This window comes from Meles meles, chromosome 4 (genome assembly GCF_922984935.1).
Source record: "Meles meles chromosome 4, mMelMel3.1 paternal haplotype, whole genome shotgun sequence".
Lineage (NCBI taxonomy): Eukaryota > Metazoa > Chordata > Mammalia > Carnivora > Mustelidae > Meles > Meles meles.
In genome coordinates, this window is record NC_060069.1 from 146,402,802 (window position 1) to 146,423,323 (window position 20,522).

General features: G+C 41.3%; 1 protein-coding gene across 1 annotated transcript in view; it reads right to left on the reverse strand.

Moving 5' to 3' along the window:
* The window catches only part of LOC123940094 (amyloid beta precursor protein), a 276,335-nt gene that overhangs the window by 95,207 nt on the left and 160,606 nt on the right, over positions 1-20,522 (reverse strand). The window contains 3 exon segments of the mRNA XM_046002443.1: positions 334-467; positions 17,660-17,716; positions 19,990-20,157. Of these exon segments, the coding sequence (XP_045858399.1) occupies positions 334-467; positions 17,660-17,716; positions 19,990-20,157 (359 nt within the window).

The window sequence follows — 20,522 nt, forward strand, 5'->3', positions numbered from 1 at the left end:
TTACAGGGCTATGTATATACAAAGTAATAAAACCAGAGAGAATGCTGTAGACATAATTTAATTTGTGCTTATGAACTCCTGCTATACTTAGTGGGACTGGATCTCTCCTAAGTGGCATGCTCAAGGAGGATTCTAAACACCCCAAACCACACCTTTAGAGCAAACACATAAAACTAAGACTTTATGCCTTTAAAGATCTGGATAAAATTAAAGACTCTTTCCGCCCCTAGGCATTCATTCATCAGCCATAAAGCCCCTATGAAGACTCCAAGGCAGAGGCCAAGCCCAAATTTCCCCTTTATTGTAAAATAAAGGACGAAAAAGTCACTTTACCTGGGACATTCGCTCGCGGTGTTTGGCTTCCAGCCTCTCTTTGGCTTTCTGGAAATGGGCATGTTCATTCTCATCTCCAGGTGTCTCAAGATACTTGTCAACGGCGTCAGGGGTGCTGGCTGCTGTTGTAGGAACTATAAAGTAGAAAGGAGGTTTGAGAAGAGAAACAGAATATCCAATTGTTTCAAAGAAAGCTGTATTTTCTGCTTACTATAGGACAAAGAATTTAGTAGAGAAGCACATACAAGAAGTTAATGCTATTTAAGAGAACACCATGAGACATTTCACAGCACAGTACAAGTGTTTCACCCCTTTCAAGTATAGGGTGAAGGAAAATCTATAAAACAGTTCATTCTGCCAGTGTAGTGTTATATTTAAAATTGTCTGCAAACAGACATGCACAGAGCAAAACCAGTCAGTGTTTAATACAGACATTTTGTCCCAGATCCCTATGCCTTGCTAAATTAACTTTTGTAATCTTCAAAGTAAAATATGTTATCAGTATCACACCTTATGATTCCTACAGAAGGTGAAGAAATCTCCAAAACAGTCTATTGCAGAATAACCACACCACAGAGTAAAGGTAAATTCTATACGAGGTATTTCCGATAGCTTGACTTCAAAGCCACCTTTTGTGACAAAGTGTGTCAAACACGATCCCAAACCCCATAAATGTCAATAAATGTGTTTCTGAAATCACAAAAGGATTCTTTCCTCCTTCACAAAATTTGACAACAGCCAGCCAATTCATTTTACTGGTTGTCAAGAAGAAAGTGATTTCTATTTTGAATTCAACTAAAACTGCCAAGCAGTATGACTGAGTTGCAACATATACTGCTAAATTACATGGAAACACAAATATCCGTAAAACTGAAGCGCGTACTACAAAACAAAAATATTTTAATTCATGAGCCGAGTGAATTTTAATGCCCTATACAAACAGTTTTCCAAAAGATTAGTAATGATTAGTGAGAATTCAGAGCATTCATGAGCTTACAAGAAAAGAAAAAAAGAAAAAAAGACTGATTTAAAGAATAGAATTATGTTCAACCAAAACAGTGAAATCAGGTGTTTTCACTATGCTTTCAGGTCAAATCAACTCAAGTATTTTATTCAAAAGATTATTCAAATATCACCAGTGTTCTGAGTATTTTTCATCACTGATTTTTACCTAATTATTGACTACTATCTTTGAGATATGATATCCCAAAGAGGACTTAAATGAGAAGTATTTATGGCTAAATCATTTTGAAACAAAATTCTTTTTAAATTAAATTTTATTTTTTTGCCAGAGAGAGAGAGAGAGAGAGAGCGCGAGAAAGCGAGCGCACATAAGCAGGGGGAGCCACAGGCAGAGGGAGAAGCAGGCTCCCAGCACTTTGGGATCATGACCTGAGCAGAAGGCAGACTCTTAACTGACTGAACCACCCAGGCATCTCTTGAAACGGAATTTTAAGATGTCTCCTACTGAGAAGTAACCTGGAATCTTCACAGTCCAAAGGCTTCAGGATTTCAACCCAAACCAGATGCTTTTTTGTTACATAAGATCTTTAATTGTTTAAATTTTTTTATTCTTTATTTTTATTTTTTTAAAGATTTTATTTGTTTTATTTGACAGACACAGATCACAAGTAGGCAGAGAAGCAGGTAGAGAGATGGGGGGAAGCAGGCTCCTCCGTAAGCAGAGAGCCCGATGTGGGGCTCGATCCCAGGTCCCCAAGATCATGACCTGAGCTGAGGGCAGAGACTTTAACCCACTGAGCCACCCAGGCACCTCAGATCTTTAATTTTAAAGATGGATATTTGCTCAGATTTCTTCCCTTGCTCTTGAGTCACTGTGTAATTATTATTTTTTTTAAAAAATAAGAGCAATTTAGGTATCTAAACAGAGGCTGCTCTCAAGTGGAAGGAAGGAGGCAGCGCGTATGCCTGGGGTTATTTTTCAAAATACTTGTGTGTTCAGCCCTCTGCCTCCACCAGGGGATTGACTGTGAGTCAACAGGTCTGGGACCTGCACAGGGTAATACAGATTAAAATGCATCTGCCCCACCTGCTGGATGGCAGATGAGGGAGAAGGTACTTCAGCTGAGGAAGGGGAAAAGCATCATGAGCTTTGCAATGAGGCACACCCTGCTTTCAGTCTTTCTTAGACTAGCTGTGACCCAGGGCAGCTAACATGAGTCATCTGTGCCCCTGCTTCCTCACCTATCAGGCCAGCATCCTAGGTGCACGGGGAAAATGAGATGCCACCCACGCATTCAGGTTAGTGCCCTTCTCTCTCCTTCTGCTCATCACATGTTGTTCAAATCACAGAACTTATGCAAACCGTAGGAAAAAATGAGCTTTTATTTCGCATCCACTGAAAACGAATGACACACAGGACCATGAGGTACCACCCACAGGAAAAGGAATATATAATTTTCTGAAAGACCTTTGGCTTAACCCCCATAGAAGGCCCACAAATGCTTGAAACGGAGTCCTTAATTTTTAAGACTGAGAAGTAATTTTCAATTTAAAATCCTTTTTAAAAAAAAAAAAAGGAAATCAAAGGCAAGTGTTTTTCTGCATAAATTCAAGCAAATCAATATGCAAGTATATTTAACTCCATCAATGTTCCCCACTTGAAATGGAAGTGATGTTTAGCATTTTAAATGTGCTTCCCGTGGTTTTAATCGTTTTTTCATCTTTGTGGGTACAGCTAAAACACGAACACGTTAAAGTTCTTTTGGCACAGTACAATCCGGCAGGATGACAGAATTAGGCAGACCATATTTTCCATTTTGAATAAATGAAAATGTATGAATGTTTGGGGTTCTTTTCACTGATCAAGATAGCCGTCCGGCTGTTAAGTGTCATAACCATAACACAGCATCCTCTTCAAAAACTGGAATTATTGAAGTTACTACATAAGTAGGAAAGTTCTCCACCCAACTTTTATGGTTGGCAGATTGTACGTTTTTCTCCAATTCTTTAGATTTGCAAACACTGTCTCCTGCTTTATGGAAAGGAGATAAACGCTGAAATCTGAGTCAGTATAATCCCATTAGCCTATGTTAAAATGTGGCTTTGTAATATTAAAAAAAAAAGAATATTAGAGAAATGAGCATGCAAGGTATATTTAATAGGATTAAGAATATTTCAAGTCTTAAATTTCTTTTTAGGGATGTGGAAAAAATATAAATACTGTTATTACTGATTTATTCCACTTAATCCAATATTTATCTTTGAGTAAATCCTTGTAAGTGGCCCTTGTTACTGCCTTTCATTGAAGACTTTGAAGGACACTGTCTCTCTTTTAATCTTTAATTCAAGCATTTTAGCCCTTCATACTAAAGCTCCATCTCAATTAGCCTGAGTGAAGTTCTCCTGTATTCCCACCAACCAGCAAACCAGATCACTGTCCAGTCAAGGACAGAAGAATGATGGTACATCCTGATATCTGAAAATGAATTTAATATTTCATTATCACTACCCTGCAGCTGGTACGGAGGAAAGAGAGAACATTTTAAGGAGGAGTTTGTACAGAGAGCTCGGCTCTTGCTTCTCTAATAACCCTATGCCATGATCACACCAGGAACAGCTACTGGTTTGTGATAAAGCCCAGGGTAGGCCAGACGCATGATAACGAGGACAGCTGGCAGGGGCAGGAAACCCGTGCCCTTTGTCCCTGCTCTTTCCAGGTGCTTCCTTTGGGGAAAGAGTGGCTCAAGGAACGACAGGGTACATTCCAAGGCGCAAAGGAATAGGAAGCTGCCTATCGCAGGTCATTTAAAGCACAGGTCACTTCAACAACGGAGAAAGTAGGAACAAGCTGGCCTTACGGAATTTACTTTGGTTGTGGTTTTTTAAGTTACCATATAGCAATTCATCCTGCCCAGAGACCTCCGAGGATCCTTAGAAATGGTGATCTCGGCTCACATTTCCAAGTCGGCCAAGTAATAATAGTCTGTATGGATTAGTCTCTGCTACGCAAGGTGCTTTCCACGTGTCCTCATTTAATATGTGGGGGGGGGGGGGGGGGAGTAAAAATCACCCCATTACATCTACTGTGCATTTAACATAATTCCTCCTATCTCTGACCCACAAATATGTCTGAATTTAGGATTAGGTAAATCATGAATGAGGCTTATAAAGTTAATATTTAGAGCAGAAGAGGGCTAATCCATCGATATGTCTAGGACATATCAATGTCCTGGAAAGTATTTGCTTTTGTTAATGAACAACATGAATTGGCAAAAAAAATATGCTTCGCTATGATATCTGTCGACCTACTTTCTATCCAATAGCTGTTCCTACTCCAAATGCTGTCTGGCAAGTGACCTCCACCCAACGTTTCAGCACAAGTAGGGTTCTGAGGCAGCGGCCTGGCAAAAGATCCCACAGAGCGTGAACCTGGATGATCTTTTAGCCTTTGGCCCCTGTTCTGATGGGCTCACCTGCAAGCAAGCTCACTGGATATATCCCCTTTCACAGAAAACTACACTAAATGTTCAGGGTTAAACACCTTTAGCTCTGAATTTTAACCTCTAGCCGCCACATCGGTAACAGTCCGGCACCATCACACACATGGGTTTTTACTTTTTCAAACGACCTTCATATTGATTTTCTTAGTTTAGTCTCCAAACAGCCTGGTAAAATATGGTAGGATATACCTTTCAATACTGAGAATGGGTGTCTACATGTAATACCAAATAAAGGCAAATGCTACAGAAAAGCAGTTCCAACTCACAGCACGTTACTGGCTCAAGGTGAACATTCTGGTTCCAAAGATTCAGTGGATTCTAGATGACTAATACTTCCTATGATGGAAGCTTCATTCTTGCTTTTCTGCAACGGCGGAGGTCAGAGGCGTCTGAAAAGCCAAGATGGCAGCTCGGATGTAAACGGTGCCACCTTGAGTGTGTTTGTCCATTCCTTTATTCCTCTGTTTAACAAATACTACCACCCATACCAAATGTGAGGCACACGGGAGAAACCATGAGCAAAACAAAGACAGCTGTTCTTACAGAATTATAGTCTAGTGAGAGAAACAATCAGTTAAAAAAAAACAAAACAAAACCAGATAAAAATAAGTCACCTTGTTATAATGCGATTTATATTATGAAGAAAAAGAAAACCACAACAGGGCTGGGAAGAATCAGGAGTGTGGGGGAGGGGAGCTGGGGGTGGGTGAGAGGCCAGGCTGGGTCGAACTGAGAAGATGTGTTTTGTCAAAGAGCTGAAGGCCCACTCCCTGTCACCCGGGGGAAGAATGCAGCGGGGAGACACAGAAACTAGCAAAAAGGCCCCAAGAGGTGAGTGTGCCTGGAGAATTCTAGGACAAGCAAGGTTAGTGTGGCCAGAGCTGAAGGTGAAAGGGAGAGTGAACGTGAGAGGCAGAAAGGAAATGAGGGACAGATCAGATGAGGGCTGTGGGGAGACAATGCAAGTTGTTTTGAGGTGGGGAAAGACATGACTGGATGCTTTCGGATGGTCACAGTCTGCTGAGGGGTAAAGCAGAAGAGGGTGAGGGGTTTTCATAGAACATTCCTCCCCCGCACCCCCAGACACAAGATGAATCACAGATTCGCTTCGTTCTCTCATTGCAAAGTGCTATTACATAGGTAACCAGATACTAAGGGAGACGTTCTTTTCACACATGTGTGAGGGTTCTTTTCAGTTTTAATAATTTTGCACCAATGCAGGTCACATTTCCACTTCACATTGTAATCTCTCTTAGTACCTGTCAGAGCTCTCGCTTTCTTTTTTAAAATTTTATTTATTTATTTGACACAAAGAGAGAGAGCACAACTAGGCAGAGAGACAGGCAGAGGGGGAGGAGGGAAGCAGGCTCCCTGCTGAGCAGAGAGCCTGATGCAGGGCTCCATCCCAGGACCTGGAGATCAAGACCTGAGCCGAAGGCAGCTTTAACCCACTGAGCCACCCAGGTGCCCCTCTCTATTTTTTTTTTTTTTTTTTTAGGTGGATGGAGGGGGTGTGTATACATATTTGCTTTCAGTTTATTTTATTTTTTACTTATTTTATTTTTTCTTTTTTTGGGGGGGTCCGGGGGGAGAGAGAGAGAAGTAGAAAATGCCCCATGCAGGAGTTGGGGGGAGAGGGAGACAGAGAACCCCAAGCAGGCTCCACACCCAGCACAGAGCCCCCCAGTGCAGGGCTTGATCTCACAACCCTGAGATCATGACCTGAGCTGAAATCAAGAGTCGGATGCTTAACCGCCTGAGCCACCCAGGTGCCCCCTTGCTTTGAGTTGCTTTGAACCCCAGTGCTGTCCCCAATGTTCCCATAACAAAACGTACCCACCATCACTGGAGATGTGATGCCAACGAAACATTTCCCTCCCAGCATTTCCCCTGAGAAAACTATACTTTTTAGGAAAGTTACTTTAAAAGGAAGTAAAACTGGTATTAACTTCAGACTGCACAAAAATCACTCCCTTTGCCTCTTTGGAGGACCTCTGTATGAGACACATGATCAAATTCAGCCAATAAATCAAAGTTTATGCCACGTTTTTCGTTCATTTCAGTTCTGACTGCATCATCACTACGCAGTCTCCATTTCATGCCAGGCAACCACAATGTAGAGTCAAAACACTATGGGCATCAAGAAAAACGGCCTCTACCATTTTGATATTCGCTTGATTCCTCAATCTCGAGGAGAAACATAATGTTATAGTCAAGAGCAGCTTAGGATACAAAAGGAGTGATAACCTCACCTTCAAACAGTAACGAGCTGGACTACTTCCACCAGGCCACGGGGCAGAATGTTTCCCCCAACAGAGGCCTGTGAATGGCATTGAGTCAATATACTAATGTTAGGTTCTAACAAGAAAATGTGGTTAGTCTCCTTCCGTCAGGAGAAAGGCAGTTTATCTCTACAGCACTGACAAGAGAAGATGAAAGTAAATTAAGACCCATACCAGTCATTGCTTTATCATCGGCAGCGCTATTTTACACAGAGCCCGCAACGGGGCGACTTGAAATGGCTGTGAGTATGTTCGAGGTGGCAGAGAGGCTCATTCACAGAGAGGTGAATTATGAACCTATAAATAAAGATTTTAGGTGGAAATTTAATCTGGAAAGAAGGCAGAGCTTGCAGATAGCCACCCTGACTTTAATGAAAAGGAAAAAAAAAAAAGGGCTTTCCATTTCTCTAATTCCAAAATAACTAAAATCCCAACCATATCCTGATCTCAAATGTGTATCGCAACCACCAAGTCCAAGTGAGAGGAGCCACTTGTAACATGAAAATACTGTGTGACCCTTAAATATGGGCCTAGACATCAGAAGAAAGCTGGGGTGGCAATCCTTATATCAGATCAATTAGATTTTAAGCCAAAGACTATAATAAGAGATGAGGAAGGACACTATATCCTACTCAAAGGGTCTGTCCAACAAGAAGATCTAACCATTTTAAATATCTATGCCCCTAACGTGGGAGCAGCCAACTATATCAACCAATTAATAACAAAATCAAAGAAACACATCAATAATAATACAATAATAGTAGGGGACTTTAACACTCCCCTCACTGAAATGGACAGATCATCCAAGTAAAAGATCAACAAGGAAATAAAGGCCTTAAATGACACACTGGACCAGATGGACATCACAGATATATTCAGAACATTTCATCCCAAAGCAACAGAATACACATTCTTCTCTAGTGCACATGGAACCTTCTCCAGAATAGATCACATCCTGGGTCACAAATCAGGTCTCAACCGGTATCAAAAGATTAGGATTATTCCCTGCATATTTTCAGACCACAATGCTCTGAAGCTAGAACTCAATCACAAGAGGAAAGCTGGAAAGAACCCAAATACATGGAGACTAAACAGCATCCTTCTAAAGAATGAATGGGTTAACCAGGAAATTAAAGAAGAATTGAAAAAATTCATGGAAACAAATGATAATGAAAACACAACAGTTCAAAATCTGTGGGACACAGCAAAGGCAGTCCTGAGAGGAAAATATATAGCGGTACAAGCCTTTCTCAAGAAACAAGAAAGGTCTCAAGTACACAACCTAACCCTACACGTAAAGGAGCTGGAGAAAGAACAAGAAAGAAACCCTAAACCCAGCAGGAGAAGAGAAATCATAAAGATCAGAGCAGAAATCAATGAAATAGAAACCAAAAAAACAATAGAACAAATCAATGAATCTAGGAGCTGGTTCTTTGAAAGAATCAATAAGATTGATAAACCCCTGGCCAGACTCATCAAAAAGAAAAGAGAAAGGACCCAAATCAATAAAATCATGAATGAAAGAGGAGAGATCACAACTAACACCAAAGAAATACAGACAATTATAAGAACATACTATGAGCAACTCTACGCCAACAAATTGGACAATCTGGAAGAAATGGATGCATTCCTAGAGACATATAAACTACCACAACTGAACCAGGAAGAAATAGAAAACCTGAACAGGCCCATAACCAGTAAGGAGATTGAAACAGTCATCAAAAATCTCCAAACAAACAAAAGCCCAGGGCCAGACGGCTTCCCAGGGGAATTCTACCAAACATTTAAAGAAGAACTAATTCCTATTCTCCTGAAACTGTTCCAAAAAAATAGAAATGGAAGGAAAACTTCCAAACTCATTTTATGAGGCCAGCATCACCTTGATCCCAAAACCAGACAAGGATCCCACCAAAAAAGAGAACTACAGACCAATATCCTTGATGAACACAGACGCAAAAATTCTCGCCAAAATACTAGCCAATAGGATTCAACAGTACATTAAAAGGATTATTCACCACGATCAAGTGGGATTTATTCCAGGGCTGCAGGGTTGGTTCAACATCCGCAAATCAATCAATGTGATAGAACACATTAATAAAAGAAAGAACAAGAACCATATGATACTCTCAATAGATGCTGAAAAAGCATTTGACAAAGTACAGCATCCCTTCCTGATCAAAACTCTTCAAAGTGTAGGGATAGAGGGCACATACCTCAATATTATCCAAGCCATCTATGAAAAACCCACCGCAAATATCATTCTCAATGGAGAAAAACTGAAAGCTTTTCCGTTAAGGTCAGGAACACGGCAGGGATGTCCATTATCACCACTGCTATTCAACATAGTACTAGAAGTCCTAGCCTCAGCAATCAGACAACAAAAAGAAATTAAAGGCATCCAAATTGGTAAAGAAGAAGTCAAACTATCACTCTTCGCAGATGATATGATACTATATGTGGAAAACCCAAAAGACTCCACTCCCAAACTGCTAGAACTTGTACAGGAATTCAGTAAAGTGTCAGGATATAAAATCAATGCACAGAAATCAGTTGCATTTCTGTACACCAACAACAAGACTGAAGAAAGAGAAATTAAGGAGTCAATCCCATTTACAATTGTACCCAAAACTATAAGATACCTAGAAATAAACCTAACCAAAGAGACTAAGAATCTATACACAGAAAATTATAAAGTACTCATGAAAGAAATTGAGGAAGACACAAAAAAATGGAAAAATGTTCCATGCTCCTGGATTGGAAGAATAAATATTGTGAAAATGTCTATGCTACCTAAAGCAATCTACACATTTAATGCAATCCCTATCAAAATACCATCCATTTTTTTCAAAGAAATGGAACAAATAATCCTAAAATTTATATGGAACCAGAAAAGACCTCGAATAGCCAAAGGAATATAAGGAATATTGAAGAACAAAGCCAAAGTTGGTGGCATCACAATTCCGGACTTCAAGCTCTATTACAAAGCTGTCATCATCAAGACAGCATGGTACTGGCACAAAAACAGACACATAGATCAGTGGAACAGAATAGAGAGCCCAGAAATCGACCCTCAACTCTATGGTCAACTAATCTTCGACAAAGCAGGAAAGAATGTCCAATGGAAAAAAGACAGCCTCTTCAATAAATGGTGCTGGGAAAATTGGACAGCCACATGCAGAAAAATGAAATTGGACCACTTCCTTACACCACACACGAAAACAGACTCCAAATGGATGAAGGACCTCAATGTGAGAAAGGAATCCATCAAAATCCTTGAGGAGAATGCAGGCAGCAACCTCTTCGACCTCAGCCGTAGCAACATCTTCCTAGGAACAACGGCAAAGGCAAGGGAAGCAAGGGCAAAAATGAACTGTTGGGATTTCATCAAGATCAAAAGCTTTTGCACAGCAAAGGAAACAGTTAACAAAACCAAAAGACAACTGACAGAATGGGAGAAGATATTTGCAAACGACATATCAGATAAAGGGCTAGTATCCAAAATCTATAAGGAACTTAGCAAACTCAACACCCAAAGAACAAACAATCCAATCAAGAAATGGGCAGAGGACATGAACAGACATTTCTGCAAAGAAGACATCCAGATGGCCAACAGACACATGAAAAAGTGCTCCACGTCACTCGGCATCAGGGAAATACAAATCAAAACCACAATGAGATATCACCTCACACCAGTCAGAATGGCTAAAATTAACAAGTCAGGAAATGACAGATGCTGGCGAGGATGCGGAGAAAGGGGAACCCTCCTCCACTGTTGGTGGGAATGCAAGCTGGTGCAACCACTCTGGAAAACAGCATGGAGGTTCCTCAAAATGTTGAAAATAGAACTACCCTATGACCCAGCAATTGCACTACTGGGTATTTACCCTAAAGATACAAACATAGTGATCCGAAGGGGCACGTGTACCCGAATGTTTATAGTAGCAATGTCTACAATAGCCAGACTATGGAAAGAACCTAGATGTCCATCAACAGATGAATGGATAAAGAAGATGTGGTATATATACACAATGGAATACTATGCAGCCATCAGAAGAAATGAAATCTTGCCATTTGCGACGACGTGGATGGAACTAGAGCGTATCATGCTTAGTGAAATAAGTCAATTGGAGAAAGACAACTATCATATGATCTCCCTGATATGAGGACATGGAGAAGCAACATGGGGGGGTAGGGGGATAGGAGAAGAATAAATGAAACAAGATGGGATTGGGAGGGAGACAAACCATAAATGACTCTTAATCTCACAAAACAAACTGGGGGTTGCTGGGGGGAGGTGGGATTGGGAGAGGGGGAGCGGGTTATGGACATTGGGGAGGGGAGGCGAACCATAAGAGACTATGGACTCTGAAAAACAACCTGAGGGTTTTGAAGGGTCAGGGGTGGGAGGTTGGGGCAACCTGAGGGTTTTGAAGGGTCAGGGGTGGGAGGTTGGGGGAACAGGTGGTGGGTAATGGGGAGGGCACGTTTTGTATGGAGCACTGGGTGTTGTGCAAAAAGAATGAATACTGTTACGTTGAAAAAATAAATAAAATGAAAAAAAAATATGGGCCTAGACTCTCTAAAAACAGAAAAGAAAAAAGAACAAAGGCCCTTCTCTCCCCCCACCGTACCCTCGCTTCAGGCTTGTGTTTTGTTTTGTTTTTTAAGATTTCATTTATTTATTTGACAGAGAGAGAGGGAGAGAGTACAAGCAGGCAGAGCAGCAGGCAGAGGGAGAGGGAGAAGCAGGCTCTCTGCTGAGCAGGGAGCCTGATGGGGGGCTCGATCCCAGGACCTTAGAATCAGGACCTAAACTATCGGCAGCAGCTTACCCAACTGAGCCACCCAGGTGCCCCTTCAGGCTTGTTTTAGAGTCAATGGGATCAATGTTGGCAGACTTTCAGTGCATATGTCCTGCGGACATAAGATAATAAAAATGTGGCTCAACACTCAACAGAGGGGTTCAAAAAGTCAGAATCTGCAACATTATCTACTTTCAAAAAATTGCAGCAGGAAAAGTCAGCTAGAGCTGTTTACCTCTGTGGAGGTCTTAAGGATAAAACCAATTTCATTTGGCTCTGGCCTTTCACACCAGTCTCTCCCTACATTTGTATGTCTGACTTTATATTTATGGTTCCTTAATCCTATCACATGCCTGGGTCTCATCTCATCAATAAAACTGTCAAGTTATTGGAAGCAGGGAACCTGGTCTGCTTGGCTCGTGTCCCTCAAAATACCCAACTTAGCACCAGCACCTCCTGAGCTCAGAAATAACAGCTTTATTAAGTCAGGGTTAACATGATGATCTTCTTTTTGTAAATAATGTTTTTTTGGAGCACAGCCCTGTTTGTTTACCTACTGTCTATAGCTGCTTTCACGCTACGATTCCAAGTTGGGTATGTACAACAGAGACCGTACGCCCTGCAAAACCTAAAATATTGACTCTCTGGTCTTTTGTGGAAAACTTTTGCCAAACCTTTTATTAAACTACTTACACTTCTTTGGAAATAGCTGAAGAACAGAGTACAATTATAATGAGCATTTTTTACTGTTCTGAGTAAATGAGCTTTGATTTTTTTTTTAAATGCTGGTTTGCTGAGCAAATCGATTCTTGTCCATCTTAGGGATTTGTTCCTCTGATAGGATGATAGCTTGGAGGAAGAAGCCATTTTTTATCTGCTCATTTCTCAATACCAAAGATGTGGCTTCTCCTATGTGTCAATCTAATAGATTTTACTGTCACTGAGGTGGTATGTAATTTAATGCACTCCTACATCTTTTTAATGATCTTAGCTGCTATTAATAATGCCTGGCAGTTTTATAAAAATATCATAATTCCAATAGTATTCAAGAATGTGCTAATGGGAACTAATATTTGCTATTTCGCAATCAGAAGAACAAGTACAGCGTGACTGAGAACAATGGTTCAAATCTGGCCAAAAACTGAATGCCTGAGCGTTAGGACAGGATATGACAGCTCTGGGGTGAAGGTGGCACATTCCATTCAAAGGCTGCACAGTGAGTTTGCAAACTGTGAGCTTCTCAGGCAGCAGCCTTAGAACTTGGGGATGGTGACTTGGCCTGATTTGATATGTCCTCATTACTTTTATATTCTCTGGAAGTATGTTAGTCTATTCTATCTCGACCATTTTGATAGGTGTGAAAAACAATCTTTTCCTTTTCTGGATTCTGCATGAGGCCAGATCTAGCCTTTGCAGAGACCCTAAGGCCATAAACATGATCCCAAGGTACATCCTAGATGCCAAGTGATCTGTGTAGCAAGGGCACGTGGCATCACCAAAGATGGCCGTTCTCTAGCATATGCTGGGATTCTGCAAAACAGACAGAGGGGGAGGGGGTGGTGCATGGGGGAACCATAAACTTCCAACCCAGGGATTTGCTGGGTTAGTTTCCCTAATAGTACTCACATTAGAGTAGAAAGACTATGAGACCTCTACTACCCTACAGTCAACATAGCAATGTCTACCCTAACTTGTATACACTGAGAGCCAGGGTGTGGTCTAACAAACTCATTAAGATCTGTCAAGAACTGGAGGCTTCTGACGTTCAACACATCCATAGGCCCTCAAGTTCATGGAAAGCATTCCTGTTTATACCAGCCTAGTTATATCTTTGAATCAGACATGGGCTCACCTAGTCTAGATCAGAGGCTCTCAACGGGGTGGGGGGGGGCAGTGATTTTGCCCCTCGCTGCCCCAGGACACAATCTGGCAAAGTTTGGAGGCAGATGAAGTTATTACAGTTGGGGTGGTATTACTGGCATTTTGTGGGTAGAGGCTAGAGATGCTGCTAAACATTGTCCATACACAGGACAGCATCTGCAAGAATAAATTAGCCCCAAACGTCAGTAGTGTCAAGGTTGAGAGACCTTGGTTTAAATATTGTCTATGTCACAACTTGCTGCAAGAAGAGAGCCGAAGATGGGTCAACTGTTCTCCTCTTTGGCCAGACCCTTTGGTGCAGTCAGCTGACTAAATCCTGGCCTGATGCTTTGTGTGACATTAAATGCCATTAAGGAGTCAGTCGGATTGCCTTTTGAGATGCAATCTGACGGGAAGAATGCTAGGAAAAAAAAAAATCATTCTCTCCTATTTGGAACATAAACTAACCAATAAATATTTATATACTGACCTAAGATTACTTGTCGTTCACAAACACAAATGGGCAGACACCTGATTAATGTCAAGAAACAACTCTGGTCTCATTGGATACTTCATCTCAAACAGGAAAAAGATCTTATAAAGGATTCGAATCCACAAGTTTATGAGTAAAATGAAATCTCTTAGCCTCTTATTTCTCTTTTTTAAATCTGGGTTTAGATCCTTATCTACAACAACAAAATAAAAAAAAAATCCGTGTTCCTTAAAATTGTAATAACCAAAGTTGGTTTTTATAACACAGATTTAAAATCTAGAAATATATGATCATAATAGGTTTTTACAGGAAAATGATTGCATTTATACTGTAGACCACTGCATATTTTCCCCACATATGCAATGTTAACATCAGTTTAACTGAGGAGCTTTTTCTATCTCATTTCATATTTATTATTTGACTAGAAGCAACTCCAACTGAGAAACCCATAAACAACCACTTTGGTGAAGAGAGACCCTCCAAAGAAGCCCTAGGCTGGTGAAGGAGGCAAATCAAATGGGCTAGTTCACCTTCCTGTTGGGCTCATTTCTCAGACTACATTCTGCTATCTGCATCTGACCTCCAGATGACCGTGACTTCTTTAATTCAAATGTGTAACTCTGCTATAAATAAGATAGCATCGTTGCACAGGCTATAAATAACTAGAAATTACATGCTTTCTCTAGTCTGTTTGTACTAGCACTGCAGAACCCTCCACTTGCCGCGATGAACAGTCTCTGCAGGTAGACAAGAAAACAGAGCTGCCAAAACCACTTCGCCCTCCTAGGATGGAAAGGTGTCATGATCCCAAACACACTACAAGTAGTTGGAGAATATTACTGGAAAAGAGAAAATAATGAGAGATTTTCAAGGTCTGTTTGGAAGAGCTGAGGACTGAAGAAATTCAGGAAAATAAAAAAAATTTTGTAAAATACATTTCTTAAAGATTTTATTTATTTGAGAGAGAGAGTGAGAGAGAGCACACACACGTGGGGCAGAGGGAGAGAACACCCAGTCCCGATGTGGGGATCTCTCTCACACCATGGAGATCACACCCTGAGCCAAAATCAAGAGTCGGACACTTAATCGACTGAGCCACCCAGGGGCTCTCATGAAAATAAATTTATCAAATAATCATTTCTGTTAATAAGAATGGAAAAATCTAATAGTTTTATATGCTAAAATGATATAAAATAGTTTTTTATAAAAGGGGAAAGATATTATTGAGTGATGCTATACTCACTGCATTTAGAAAAAAGTTTTTAATATTCTTCCTCTTTCTGTTATTTTCTATATTCTTAAAATACACTCTGAACTTTAAATGTAATTTTTCTAACCTAAAAAACAGAATCAAATCCTTGGTTGTATGGAGTGCAGTGTATAGCTGCAAAATCATTTATGTTTCAAAGCTGGTTCTGCCACATTTTGATGGCTCTCACGGCCTCATTTTCTCCTATGTATAAAGGACACGAAGGAAATGCCCACAAAGTGCTCCCGAGAAAAATAAATGATCCGTGGAAATGCCCGGTAAATTGCAACCCGCCGCAAAGATCAATATATTATTAATGCTACAGTGTAAATACCCAGTTTTCTCTGGTCCTCTGTGTTGACTCACTTGTCATAGTTTTGATGGTGTTAGGAAAAATATGCTTTGTCACAGTCACAGAAAGTACATTGATTGTAGTAGTAAAACCCTATATCCTTCAAAAGTTATACATAAAGTGAATGGATTTGAATCCTATGGCGGCCACTAAAAAAATTTTATGGTCAATGATGAAATTATTACATAATTCTCTATTATTTATCTTTTAAAAATTTTATTTATCTTTTAAAGATTTCTTTATTTATTTCAAAGATTTTATTTATTTATATGAAAGAGAGAGCATGCACAGGAGCAGGGGCAGAGGGAGAGGGAGAGAGAGAAGCAGATTCCCCCACTGCGCAGGGAGGCTGAAGAGGGGCTCATTCCCAGGACCCTGGAATCATAACCTGAGCTGAAAGCAGATGTTTAACTGACTGAGCTACCCAGGTGTCCCTAAGATTTATTTATTTTTTAGGAAGGGAGGGAGGGAGAGAGAGAGGGAGAGAGGGAGAGAGGGAGGGAGAGGGAGAGTATGAGCGCATGTGCAGAGGAGCAGAGATAAGGAGAGAAGGAAAGAAACACACTACTTGCCCAATGGAAAGCTCAATCTCACGACTCATGAGATCATGACCTGAGTGGAAATCGAGGGTTGATTCTGGGCACCTGGATGGCTTAGTCATTAAGAGTCTGCCTTCGGCTCTGGTCATGATCCCAGGGTCCTGGGTTCAAGTCCCACACGGGCCCCCTGCTTGGCGGCAGGAAGCCTGCTTCTCTCTCTCCCACTCCCCCTGCTTGTGTTCCCCTTCTTGCTGTGTCTCTCTGTCAAATAAATTAATAAAATCTTAAAAAAAAAAAAAAAAAAGATTTGGATGCTTAACCAACTAAGCCACCCAGGTGCCACTTATTTCTATATTTTTTAAAAAGATCTATTTAGAGACCAGGTTTTTTTCCACGATAATATAAATAAATGCTAATTTTCATTACATTTGAACTACTACTGAAATTGTATCTCTTTTTCCAACAACCATAAGCATCAATAGTGTGTGTGTGTCTGTCTGTGTGTGTGTCTGTGTGTGTGTGTGTGTGAGATCCCTAGCCTAAAAACGGATAGATCTATTTTTGGATATAATCCATATTTTAAAATAAGTACTAGAGTGTTTAACACCACATTTTAAAACCAAGCTAGACTAATACGAGTCAAGTGGAATCATCACAAGACACAGACATTCTAAGGTTGGTTAACGCAAGATTTCTTTAGATGAATCTTCTACAACCGTATGATAAAACCCGAAGTCGGACACTTCTGTCCCAGTAGTGTGCATTCATGGAGAGGAAGAAGAGGTGGTTAGGAAATCCAGATGGGCTCTTTCACTTCCTAAGGCTTCACATGTGCCTTACAACATAGAACTGAAGTCTATGCATATACATTAGTCCACGAGTTAGTACAATGCATGCATATTATGTATTTTTCTAGGAAACAAGTCAGTTATACATCTGTGGCCTCTCACACTGTGGCCTCTTGACAGCTTTAGGAAATAAAATAGTGATGCTAACTAAAACACAATAATATTATATATACGATACATAACAGAACCACACTGAATTGAAAAATGATGATCAGAAATAGAAGTTTAGTCAGTGCTCTTAGCCCAGGATCTGAAGTTGTCTAGCAAAATTGCACATAATTACAAAGCAAAGCAATGGAAATAAACATTTTATTGAAAGACAGGTGTTGGAGACACATAAAACCATGCAAAGAAAGTGCTGATGCTGGAGTTATAACCCAGTCATGCACTGGACTATGTCCTCCCCGCCCCAACCCCCTCCAGTGAATGACAACATACGTTTAACAGCATCTTGGGGAAGAGGTTCCTGGGTAGTCTTGAGTAAACTTTGGGACACTACGGAGAAAATAAAAGAACGTAACTAAAAACAAAAAACAGAAACATGCGAACGATGGTCGAAACTTACATGATTCCACTGACCAAAGGGAAAAACAAAAACAAAAACAAAAAACATTGGATGAAAAGCAAAACTAAACAAATACCCTGAGGTTGGGCCCCAGCACGGAACCAAATAAACATAAACCTAAAAGATCTATTTCCACAGTAATACCTTAGAGTGCTGGGTATTGGGTCCCCAATAGCATTTCCAAGTAACCTGTTGAGGATTTCCTGCTCTCTTTCTCCCTCCTTAGTGCCAAGCATCTCCAGTTCCCAAGGATTCACACCAATCACCCATTCACAGGGCACCTCCAGCTCCCAGCTCGGGCCTTGTGTTATTTTACTGTCCACTTAGATCTGCGACACTTCTGACCTTCAGCCTCTCACATTTGCTTTCTTGATAAATTACTCTATAACCTATCTGCCCTTCTGAAACTAAATACAGACTGCCTGGCTGATCATTACATCTTCGTTGGGAGTCTCTACCTTTGGCAAAGCTCTCAGCAAAAGGCATGCCATCCAGAGCACCTCTAGAGGCTCTGACTGACCTGTGGTGCCCACGGCTCGCCCCAGCCTGAGTCAAATCAGACTGATGATGTGGAGATCGTGTGCGTTCGGGCTAGAGTAGGGTTTTGGGCGGGGGGGCATAATTTCTTAACTCGAGGCAAATTCCTCACTGCCGATAATTTTTAAAAACCCTCTTTCTTATTGCATGTACACACACATACACATACAATTTATACTCCAAAAAATAAATCCACCTCAGGGAAATGGAGAAAGAAAGTTGGAAATCTGCCAAGAAATCTCCCTCAGCAGCTAAGCCAGTTAGAATCTCTGTAACAAAAGTCTTTTGTTCAAGAGGCTCCAGGCAACAGAATCTCCCATTGTGTTCCATGTTACCTGACCTAATTAACTTCTTTGTTTGAAACTGAAGAAAGGAGTCTTTTGAGCTAGAAGCTACCATCATCCAAAGGCAGCCAGAAAAGAAGCCCTTGGGGTTACACCTGTTCTCACACAAGATAGAAATGGAGTCATCCCTCACTCAGGAGACCAATAGGAACTGTTCCATTAGATTCCACTTCGATCTGGCCTTCACAATAGAAGGTCTTAACGGTGCAGGTCCTTTTGTTGTTTAGCGTAAGCCCATGATCACAGCAGAAAACAATTTATATAATCCCTAGGAATTCCATGCAGGAAATGGTACCCGTCACCCTCACAAGAGCAAGGGAGAAAAGGCAGAAGTCTCTCAAAAAAGAAATGCACACCCACTGAGTTTAATCTTTAATTTCTCGAGTTGAGCAATTATTTCTTGGGTAGTTTAATTCTCCCACTCATGAACAACAGTAAATAAATAAAAATATGGATTTTCACACAGAAGGCTGTCAGCAAGAACGGAAGTCCCCTATGTCTGGTTCACTACCTCCTGACTGCCACCTCTGTGGAAAAGTTTCATCTCACATTTGAGTCACTGTCACTTTATGTCTTTATCCCCTGGAGTTATGAAGAGCCAGAAGTTTGAAAGAAAAGGCTTGGAAAATGATATTCCCCAAGTCTCTTGTCATTCAAGGTTTCTAACGTGAAGGGAAGAGTTTTCTTCTGCTTCCAAGAGAAGACATGAAAAATCAATATTGCAACTGGCCCAGCAAGAGCTCTGAGGCCACTGGGGACTTCCTATCCTCCGGCATTTGAAGTGCATATGCTCGATTCAATCACATTCGCTGCTGACACAATCAAAGTCACATGTTACAAAATAACTTAAAGGTACTCATCACAACAACCCGCCTTGCCGAGGCAACCAAAGCTGCATCAGCCGGGCTTCCCGTGGTCAGCCTTGTTTGCACACATTCTGCTCATGCACAGACCCGAACACCCAGGTGCACAGACAAACACGTACGCAGACACTTGCAGAAGACAGCTGAGAAGGCAAAACAGCGACCTCAGCTTGGCTTCAAGAGAGGGATTCGAAAGAAGTCCCTAGAGATTGCAAGATGAATGCACCACAGCTAGTAGAACACATCCAGGGCCATGCTTTCTTAGAGCAAGACGGAGATGTGTGCTCGGGGTGGAAGAGACGCAAGGAGACGCCCGGCAGTTAGAGGAGTGGACAGAGAACGTGGTTAGTGGTAGCAACAGACCCGTTCCCAAGGACCAGGAAAACTGATCTGTTACAGAGAGCAGAGTCAGTGGCGAGAAAGACGAAAGGTGGCCAGGCTCGAGGAAGGTCCACTTACTGACGCTGCCACATACGGCCATGCAGTATTCCTCTGTGTCAAAGTTGTTTCGGTTGCCGCCACATCCGCCGTAAAAGAACGGGGCGCACTTCCCTTCGGTCACATCAAAGTACCAGCGGGAGATCATTCCTCGGCATGGCCCCGTCTCGGCCTGTTCAGAGCACACCTCTAATCAGAGGAGACGTGGGGAACCACATTTAGCATGAAAAGGTACCGGCTCGCAGTTCACGCACATGTTTATGTTTCTTATGCATCAGTCCTCCCGGGGGTAGGGGGTGACGTGGGCTGGGACGATTAGGCAGATTCTGCCCAACATTTTAATCACCGACCAGAACTTTCGAATGACCTCGGAAACAGAGCCATGCATGTTCATCTGGTTTAACGAGGGTAGTTTAGTAGTAATAAAAGGATTCCGGCTAGAGGTGAACTGATCTTTTAGGGGCTTTTAGATGAATAGTATATGCCCCACCGTGTCTGCACATCGAAACATTTCTTCCCTCTAAGAAATAAACTCCTCTTCTAGAATAACCTCA